Source organism: Pteropus alecto, unplaced genomic scaffold (assembly GCF_000325575.1).
Source record: "Pteropus alecto unplaced genomic scaffold, ASM32557v1 scaffold103, whole genome shotgun sequence".
Lineage (NCBI taxonomy): Eukaryota > Metazoa > Chordata > Mammalia > Chiroptera > Pteropodidae > Pteropus > Pteropus alecto.
The window spans coordinates 14,668,781-14,679,731 of NW_006436288.1; the positions used below are offsets into that span (position 1 = coordinate 14,668,781).

Sequence of the window (10,951 nt, forward strand, 5' to 3'; positions counted from 1 at the left end):
TAGGATTACATTTTTATAATATAAACTATCATTTTAAATGATCATGCTTTATCGATATGAGGTTAAACCTCTCATGTACTGCATTAAAGATGACTTGTGATGATTTTCTCTCCTTACTTAAAATTATTTTACTTTAACTTATTTAAATTACTGTGAGAGATTCTCACAGAATTAACAAATTCTCTGGCATGATAAATTTATTCTAATCCCTAGAAGACATTTTCTTAAAAATTACTTTAAAACTTATTTTAACCTATGATTCTCATATTAAAGTTCCCTTGTTAGTTGGTTGCAGTTTTTCATCACGAGCACTGACTTTTTTCTCCGTAGGAGGCAAAGAAAATCATGAGCTTCGAAGAATAAATATCAAGTCCTTAAATATGTTTTCAGAAGAAAATTATTAAATTCACTTAGAAAACATATTTGCTAATTAATCATAAACTGCTAATAAAATAATTGTCCTCGAAAATGTCATTTTATTAAAAGATAACTTTTATCTTCCCATTTGACAATTGTTATTTCCCAGTAAAATAAAGAATTCCAAAATGGAAGTTTCATCTTCAGTCATTCTGTCTACAGCAAGTGGTTTTTTTAGGCTTGGTAAGGTAGCCAGGAATTTTCAAACAGGTTTCTTCTATAATTTCCATTAGAAAATTTAGCTAGGAATACTTGTTTTCATTAGGATGGTAGGTAACAAGCATTTGAACAATTTTAGGGAATTGCGTTTGCCTTTAAAATGTTAAATGTGTAAAATATTTACATCTCAATTAACAGTAATGCCATAATTATGAGAGATGCCAACAAGATTTCAAGGCTTTTAAAACTTTGTATTTTTTAATATTTAGAAACATGAGATTTTACTAAAATCTAAATTTTATAATTTCTGATTAAAGTTTCTCATTCTGATGAACGTGTTTTTGTATTCTAAGTGTAGATTGTCTTGCCTTTTTTTGTTTTGTTTTTATCTCAATCTCCTGTCAAGATAAACTTAAAATATGCATTATCCACAGTACAAATAGGTTCCAATAGGAGAGACAATAAAAAGTTGACCTAATTTAAAAGAAAGTTCTGTCATGTAAAAACATTTGCATAGTTTTTACCACTGGGGCTTGATTCTTGATCCTTATGAAGGCAAATGCCTTTCATGAAAGGACTGTGGGTCTGGACTGTTAGAATTATTTTTTTATTTTCATTAAACTTTAGAATTATATTATTCATGATAAATGGTATTTAATTTGCTGAAAATTCATCCTTTCTTTAAGAAAACAGCCAATTTTAATGATTAGCGTCTGATTTGGTTTAAAAGTCGCTATTTCTGTATACAACCTAAACAATGATGAGCACACAGACATTTATGGTACCTTTGGTGTCTGTTAGTCGGTCTATCAGAAATACAGAATCTGCACGATAGCTTCATGACACAAAATATACATGTCACAGTACTTGGGAAGTTTACAAACACTTAAAAAAATGAACGACTTCTAATTCTATTCATTTAGGAATACTAATGCTACATTTGAGATTAAGATTATTAGAATTTTAAAAGTATCAGTTAAATAGTGCAACAGACGTGTGAACTAATGTAACATTAAGACAATATTAAATGGTAGCCCAAATGGCTCAACCTCCATTTTTCAGCTACTAAATATTACTTCTTAAATCCATATTCAAAATGGTTCTTTAAATTATAGCTTTATCTGTATGTTTTAAACACACTTGAAAGACAAAGTTGAATTTAGTAAAGCCAGACCTCACTAAGAAAATAATTTGCTGAGAATGAAAGAATATATTAGATAAGTTACATTAATTCGATTACACAAGGATTTAATGCTGTGTAAATTAAGTTCAAATTTTCAATTAGAGTTTACATAGAAATGTGCATAACTAGAAATGAACATAGTTGTAACAAAATCAAAACCATACACCTGTGACATGTGCTACTTGGTACAATAGCAGCATAAACTATATTTAATTTTAGATAAGTATAGATTCTTTTTTAAACATGTATTTCTTTGTTTATGCAAAGAATTACAACTTAATAAAACACTCTTTGTGCTAATAGGCATATGACAGCAAGAATAAAATGCCTTATGGAAGTAAGGACTATTTGTATTCAAGTAAAATATATCAAGATGTCCAAAGTTAATAAACAGACAAAAAAGTAAATGAAAACTTCACAACAAGTTTGTTCATTATCGGGATATATTTTAAGTGAGGAAATCAAACCTTCTACTTTTTTCTTATGTGATGAGCGTATGGTCCTGGTCCTTACTATAATGGACTTATTTTGGAGGCATTACGGTGTGGAAGGTGGTTTGGGAGATGAGCAGGATCCTTGACTATCAAAACTGGTTGCCCGGCCAGGTAACTGAAAGACAATAATTTCATAATGTATGATCTAGTACAAAAACATAACATAGTAGGTAATTGTTGCCACATTTTAATAGTAGATATTCACTCATGAAATGCAAGTCTCTGAAGAGAAGATATACATAACTCTCCCTGCTCTTCAGAACGCACCTTCTCGGGTAACATGAGGGGCCACAAATATCTCATAGAGATGCCGGCAGAGCATGGTACAGACAACTAGTCATGGCTGTAGATTCATTTCACATTCTATGACTGTTCTTATTGTAAAATAATTATTAGTTTACTATAGATGCTAGGTACATGCAATAAGAGGTTCTAGACACAAGAGACTTTATTTCACACTGCTCTAAGGCAGAAATGGACTTTTATGAGATGACAATTAATGAGATGACAGGCGCTAAGTTTGGCAAAGGGGAGCCGCAGGTGAAAAATAATAATTTCTCATGGTTCCTAAATATTATGTGTATTTAAAAAGTTTAGTTGCAACAGAATAAACTTTTGATTATCTAGGCAGAAGTAACCAGATTTTCTAAATAATGCTTTACTCTCTGTCTCACCAACTTACCCAGCTCTCGAATTGTTCCCTTCTCATTTTAATCACTTCTCTGGTAACAAAACACATAATTATACACTCATCACTTTCCCACAGTGCAAAATCCAGCCAGTTCTTAGGTCTCTAGTCCAAATGTTTTGTTTGACCAATGAATGTAGGTGCAGGAGTTGAAAAAAGGAGCCATTTGCTGGAGAAAGTACATTTACATAATCTTTTAGTCCACTTGTCTTCTGATACTCCGCTGCTAGAAAAACATCTGGGATCTTCTGATGTCCATATTGTAGCTTATTCTTCCTGTATATCCTACAATGACTGACACAAACACATGCCTAGTCCGTAGCTCTCCATCAGATAAATGTACAAACGCTTACTAAACAGTCATAATTAAGTATAATATGTCCAAGGTTATATCATACATATCCTTTCATTAGTTAAAAGATCTTGCTCGCATTATCTCATTTCTCCCTACATTGTTCCTGTGAAGTCTGAGGGGCTTGCATTTCCATTTTCATTAAATATGGAGGAATGCAGCTGCAGACAGAGTAAATGTTCTGCCCAGAATTAGCCAGCCAGAGGACCAAGGGTTAGAACACATGTGTTCCTGCAGTGTGATTCTCTCCCCAGCAAACTTTACTCTCATGTCTAGATTCTTAGGATTAAAATTCACTTTTCAAACTTTAAATAAAAACCAAGAGGAGAACCAGGAAAGGATAGTAACTGTATAAAAAGTGGTAGAGTATATTTTATATTTTAAACAATACACACTGTTGAAAAGAAACACAACCTTCCCAAGACTCCTTGAGCTATTTAGGGAACAAACTTGTCTATACTTCTGAAGTACTTTAAGGGGAAGTGCTGTGTGAATGTGCATTTGCGTGTGTGTGTCTTTTATGATTTACAATAAATGATGATGTGAGGTGAAGATTTGAAACACTAATATATATATATATGCAAATATCTATGATGACAGTTCACCTGTTGTCTGAGCATGCAATGTTGGTACCATATTCATCAAATTTTACCTAAAATGTCCTGAGTAACACAGCCAAGGTTACATTTTTGTGACAAAGCTGAGATTAGAACTGACATTTGGTAGTTAATTATACTGTACTGCCCTTATGCCTAGTGCCAGAACAAGAAGCAGAATCTTATCCATGGAGAGACAGCAATATATTATTCACTTACTATGTAGTTATCATAACTATTCTTTTTATTGAATTGTATAAATTCCATCATCTACCACAAATCCTTTTGTCAACTTACATTTCCTCTCTAATTAGGTCATATAAATGACTGACTTTGTGACTCTTCAGGAGGCTCCGGTGACTGTCTTTGGGAACGAGTCATTCCATCTAGCAACATTCAATGCATTGAGTAGACCGACAACTTCATGACTAAAAATCTTGACAGAAACTGGAATTGATACCTCTTCTAGTTAATATAACTATTAATATCAGTTATAATTGAAGCTAACATTGTGCCACACTTAGTCCTAAGAACTCAATATTCAGCATTTTATTTAGTAAGCTCTGTGAGTTTACTACTATGACAGAGTAATAGCAGAGCTTAGAGAGGTTAAAGTAACTTGCCCCAAAGTTCTCCAACATGTAGTCATACAGCACAGTCAGGCTTTGAACTCAGGCAAGTTCATGCCTTGATATTTTAAAACTCTATGAGTATTTTTACTTCTTGACCAGAGTTGGGGAGATATTCCTATCCCCTTATATAGATGAGTTGTAGTAAGTAATAGTACTTCTATTTAGAGATTCTGGGGATTTTTAGATGAGGTGGCTGTTTTCACAAAGGAGAAGCACCAACATTCAGTTGGTTACTTGATTACTCCAGCACTCACTGACCTAAGTTTTCAGGCTCTGCCAAGAAAATAACAGACTTGCAGTTTTTATGGGCTAGTACACTGTCCAAAGGAATACCAAACTGAGAAAGTTTAGTGGTTTTTAAAATCCAACAAGGCACACAGAACTTTGAATATTGGATGATAGAGTCTGTGAGACAAAAGCACGAACAATATCTATTTAAAAAAAATTGGTGAATATATAAAATGTAACAGAAACATTAGCATATACATATTTAAGCAACGGAGATAAAAAAAAAAAAAAAGAGCAGGAGTCAGAGAATCACAGTTACCTCCAGTAAGGGATGCCAATGTGTTATTGGTTTTCGGTGATAGGCCAGCATTTCATTCCAGTGGTCTCGCCCAAGACCCTCAGCATCCAGTCCTGTTCTACACACTCCTATGACCTCATTGTGTCCTACCCTACGATTCAGAGAATATCACACTTTCATTCCAACATTCAAAAATAAATGCAGTTTCACACACTGTAGCAAAATTTTAAGTATATAATTAAAACACTGATTTTGCGACTGATTCTAGACAATTTTGCAGATTAAACTAGTTTAGGTAAAATAAAAAAAAACTTAGGTAAACTAAAATTTACTAAATAAGACCAGCATTCAAAAATAAATTTGTAAAAGGAGCACACTGAAACTATTTTAGTGCTCTGTAACTTAAGCACATTCCACAGTAATAAAAATAGTATGAATGTGAAATGCCAGCTGGTCCTTACCTATAAGATGAGTTTTTTTCTTGTAAACAATCCTATTAACTTTAAATGATGTAAATCAAATCCCATTCTTTCACAAGGCTTAATGTTTTATATTGGTGCTTAGATTTCTCATCAAGAGCTCAATATCTACTTTCTTGTAAAAATGACCATATTTAATTGACTCTAAATGATATGTCAGTGAATGATATGCTTGTACTACAATTAAACAGGGCAGGGCTATCTATGTTCAGCACCACAACGTTTGATTTATTATTGCATAGAACCAGAGCATGCTGAACAACATTCCTGTTTTCTATTCATGTCCTGTTTTCACAGCAATGAATCAAGGTAATAATGATAGCTAATATTTTTGAGAACTTAGTATGTGCCAGACACCATTCTAAGTACCTTAAATGTAGCGACTGAATCCTCATACCATGACCATGAGTATCATTATCATTATTTCATTTTATAGATACAGAAACTAAACATCTAGAGGTCCAGGGAACTGCCTGCCTTTACACACTTAGTAAGAGGCGGAGGCAGGATTTGAATCAAGACAGTTGATTCAGTATGTAAGCGTTAAGTTGCTTCTCAAGAATGGAATGTCATTTAAAGGGATTTCTAAAGGTTATTTTGATAGACTTCTCTAAGGAGACTTTGAGATGATTTTTGGATATTTCATTACTTTTTTCTTGTCACTGATATAGGTATATATATTTAGTATCATTTTCTTCAACATGAGGTTTCCCAGACAGGCATAGTTTTAGAAGACAATGTTTTTTATATTTCTGTTTTATATATTTAAGGATCCATCTTCCTTAAATTATTTGGGTGACAAATGCTCATTGAATTGACCTGCAATCACTACTGTGGAAAAGCAGAACAAGGGCTTCCGATAAAAACATTACTACAGTTTTAGAGTTTAAAATTTCAACTAATTCAATTCAAGAGTCTCTCTGTCTCTCTTGCTCTTTCTCTTTAATGATAGCTTTTTTTGTAAACTGTGATATAAACTAATTTCAAATAGATAGTACAGATCATTTTAGTTTCCGGTGTTTCATCGCTAGCTCTGAGTCAGAGGGTATAGCATATTAATTTCTCTTGGTTATAGGATCTTGGTTCTACCATTTTCGTGATACTCTAAAATAGACACATTTTTGAGTATCTGTATATGTGTATTCTGTACCACTTGTGTTATTATTAGAACAAAATAAGTGTAGTAAGGCATTGTCTATGTGCTGATAATTTTGTAGGTTAAACATACAGTATTCCTTTCCAAAAGATTTGTAAATATAAAAAGAAAAACAATAAAAAGAAGTATATAGCAAGGCCCAAAGAAGAGATATGAATCTTCAGTGGGACAAGAGTTCAAGGAGTTCAGATGAAGAAAAGGTTGGTTAACTAAGAAAGACACAGAAGTGATGACTTGAGCAGGGCTGTATGGCAGGGCTAGATTGATATATTTCAGACAGAAGAAGGTTGAGAAGATAAAATGTAGGAGTTGCATCAAGAAGAATCTTCAGAGCTACACCTGAGAGTTCGCAATTTATTCCACGAAAATAGAAGTGACTCCAAGTGTATGAAATGGAAGAGCTATCCACACGGCAACGTTTTAAGGCTGATTATTCCTATGGTTACTATCCATCTTCTACTCTTAATCTTCGCGTTCACACACAGTTCCATGTCATGCTAATGTTTACAAATGGGAAAGATGAATCCCCAAGTGATTATGTAGCTTTTTCTTTCACACAGCTAGTTAATAGCAGAGCTCCGATAAGAATCATGATATTCATGTTCCAGTTCAGTTGAGAAAAACTCCGTTTATTGAGATTTCTGTTGTTACTGTAAAAAGGCTTCACACTAATGTTTTCTATAATGTATTCCATACTGCCTCTGTACCCATTCTTTCACCAGCCCCACGTGTTCTGTCCTTCAACTTAATAATGACTTCTTTTGGAGAAGGAAAAAATATTATAACATGGAAAAAGTGAATTTTGAATGAATAACTTGTCCTTCTTCCAATTTACATTAAAACTGTTGTGGCAGTATATAGCCTGAAGGGTTGAATTTAATCTGCATGACTACACGTGGCTGTTCTTCAGTGAGAAGATAGATAGATACACGTACCTATCGTAATCCATGACCGCAATGGAGAGGCTGACCTGCTCCACATTCTCTGGAGGGATGTCGAAAATAATGGCCTCATTGTACACAGGGTTTAGAGTGTTTTTCTTTGTAGTTGTTTTCCTCTTTTTTAATCTTCGACCATCACACATCAGAGATACTTTGACATAAGGATCTAGGAATGAGAAGGTAATTTTATTAAAATAAAATAAATAGTACAAAGTACAAATAAAACTGTGTTTGACTGTTACTAAATAATAAAAGTGGTATATCTAACCCTTTGGTATCACCAGTTTTAAATTTAAATGACTTACTTAGGGACTGCAGACGCTCTAAGTCTTCTTATTTTAATTGAAAGCTTTTATCTTGAATGAACTAGAAAATAGTTAACTCGATCTCACTATTTTTAATACAATAGAGAAACACACTAGTGTATCAGGAGCCAGTCCAGAGCTATGTCTTTTAGTCACAGCTATTAGAAGACACATTTTGTTAGAAGTGATTTCTAGAAAATGTAACCCTAACAAGTGAAAACAATTGTATGAAAGTTAATTTCCCTCAAAATGATTTAGAATAAGTATACTAAAACTTGTGAAAGAGTAATATTATATTTAGACAAGCATATATGATCAAAATGAGTAGAAATTAGAAAGCCAAAATTACGTTAGAATTTTTTTCAATCGTTGGAAAAGGAACTAAATTTAGAGGTTTCATTCGAGAGTCATAGAGTTGGTGCTTGATAAGGAGCTCGGATTGAAGAAATAATCACAACAAATAATTATTAAATGGCTCAACGGTATACAACAAAAAAGGCAAATTTGGCTTAAAGATGGCCACAAGATTCCCGTTATGACGTTGTCATATAATGCTAAATTGAAAAAGAAAGATTTAGTCGAGCTATATTGTTATGAGTCAAAGGGATCTAATATTGTTAACAAGTTCTGTCCCAGCCGACTGATCTCTACCCCTCTTACTCCTGCCACCTTAAGAAGAACGACTGTTACAGTACTATAGAAAATTGCACAGTATTACACAAAAGTTTCTTTAAAAAGTCTTACATTTTTATTAAAAGGAGGGAGTGTTGGCACTGGAGTGAGCATGCTAGATGGTTAAGACAATCTTTATTTTTATTATTTTTTTTCATTCTGGTCACTCTCCACCTGTAGCACCACCACCACTTTTTCTCTCTTTCCATCAATGTAATAATAAACCTTTTTCCTTTAGAATAGGGCAAAATGATGGCAATATTAATTTATTTGATGAAATAAATGCTTTTTGAGCTCTAGAAAAATATATCTTTATATTCATAAGCATCTCCACTAAAGGGTAAAAACATATTTTGTGGCTAGAAATGGGGTATGTAGAAGAAAACAAGATAAAATTGCAATGTTCAATGGCAGTTTTTCCATTTACTTTTAATTTTTTTAATAATATGAAGTATGTTCTACAGGAGAAGCTCGTTTTTGTGATCCACTTTTGTGTATGATCCCCGAGGCCTACACCTCTCATTAACAATAGGAATAAGGCCTGGTTTATTCTTTGATGCCCCATTATGTCTCTGGTGACATTTCTCTATTCATGACAAGGATAATATACTGACTCCTTAGTTGATTCACAAGCCCTTTGTGAGAATTAATTTAATGGTGTTCTCAAAGCACTCATTCCTCCCACAAAAGCTTCTTATAAATAATGAAGTAATCTTTTACTTAATTACAACTTTGATGCTGTTTGCTTGTCTCAAAATTTGATCTCTTTTTATACATGGTAGAAGGAATAGAATAAACAATAATTTGCAGAGCACACTGTTTATCTTCAATTCTTCAACATTTATTGACCCAAAGTCTCCCTCTCATCTGTCTTCATACCTCTCTACTCTTTAGTTTTTGTGTCACAACAGTATATCTTTATGCAAATATCAGCAACAAAAATATATATTCTAAAAATCCCCAGTCTTACACAAAAAGGAGCATAATATCTACATTTATTTTTGCACCTAATTTTTTAAATCATTTAGTAAATCCTGGAGCTCTTTCTACACTAGAACTTAAAGTTTCCTCATGCTTTCTGTAATGCAAATTTAGTTTATTCACTTTTTTGTTCTTAAGAACCACGAAGTTATAGATAACCCCCTATGTCATCTTTTACCAATATCTCCACTATTTCTTATTTCTGTTTAATTCAACAAATGCTACTGACCTTCCTACTCTGCCCTTATCATTTTTTCTTTCACGGGACTTTGCTCAAGTTCACATATTCAATTATAAATAATCCTCCAGGACTGTAATGATTTAAATGAAGGAATAAAAGAGCATGATATGACTTTACCAATTTATCAAAGTTGGCACAAGAGAAATTTCCTTCAAGAATGTCTTTAAGAAACTTCGAGAGGCATTCATTTACTTTATTTATTCCCGTCTCTAAAGCTGCCAAATTTTTAGTCAGAAAGGTTATGATAAGAATGCCAGTGGTGGTCTTGGAAACTGGTTAGTTCTCTGCAGATCGGGTGAGAGAAATAAATTCAGTCTAAATATGTCTTCATGTAGCCCTCACTTGTAGAGTAATGAAGGTTTTAAGTGAATGGCTTAAAGTCCAAGAGTCTTCCTTTATAAGCAAGTGACAAGCTGGAAGTAGGGAAGTAGATGGTAAATTAGGCATTTCTGAGGAAAAAACTAAATCAGCAGAGAAGGAAATAAAATAAAAACCCAAGTTCAAAGTCGACATATTTGATAACACCTTTTAAAATTTTTGTAATGATAATGTAAATAAAAGAGGTGATCTGAAGTATACTTTAGTTGGTAATGTCTTTTTCTACTTTTATAGTACCCCACTACAGACAAATGAACTCAATAATTCAATCACTATATATAATTTGGGGCACATGGAATATTTTATTTGGGAATATACCCTTGACCCACTGGCCCGTGATGTGCATACCTGATGCGCCAGTAATATCCATAGCTTTCAGATTTCTGCACTTGATGACTGTCAATGTCATACGTCCAGCAGTTGGCAAATAACAAAGGGAAAACATGATTTCACCCAGATCTATACTCTCCTAGAAAGGCAATTGGTAATATTAGCAATTTCAAACACTAGCTAGTGAAAACAAAATACAAAACAGAGGAAGAAAAGAGAGTAATATCCCAGCTGCTTATTTGACATCTCCACTTGTGTTTCTTATAGGAATCTCAAACTTAATACAGTCAAAACTAGACTGCTGATTGTACTCATTACTGATCATCTTCCAAAACCAATTCCTCTGTCAGTCTTTCTAAACTCAGTAAATGATATCATAATTCATATAGAGACTGGAGCCAATGACCTTGCAGTCACTTTT

The 10,951-nt window shown here is 33.3% G+C and overlaps 1 protein-coding gene across 1 annotated transcript in view; it reads right to left on the bottom strand.

The window, feature by feature from the left end:
- Nucleotides 1–1,007: 1,007 nt before the first annotated feature.
- The window catches only part of SYT10 (synaptotagmin 10), a 51,392-nt gene continuing 41,448 nt past the window's right edge, over nt 1,008–10,951 (bottom strand). Inside the window, exons 4-7 of the mRNA XM_006912736.1 lie at nt 10,549–10,669; nt 7,618–7,789; nt 5,069–5,198; nt 1,008–2,368 (exon numbers count right to left, since the gene is read on the bottom strand). Of these exons, the coding sequence (XP_006912798.1) occupies nt 2,297–2,368; nt 5,069–5,198; nt 7,618–7,789; nt 10,549–10,669 (495 nt within the window). The 3' untranslated portion in view covers nt 1,008–2,296. The remainder of the gene's footprint in view (nt 2,369–5,068; nt 5,199–7,617; nt 7,790–10,548; nt 10,670–10,951) is intronic.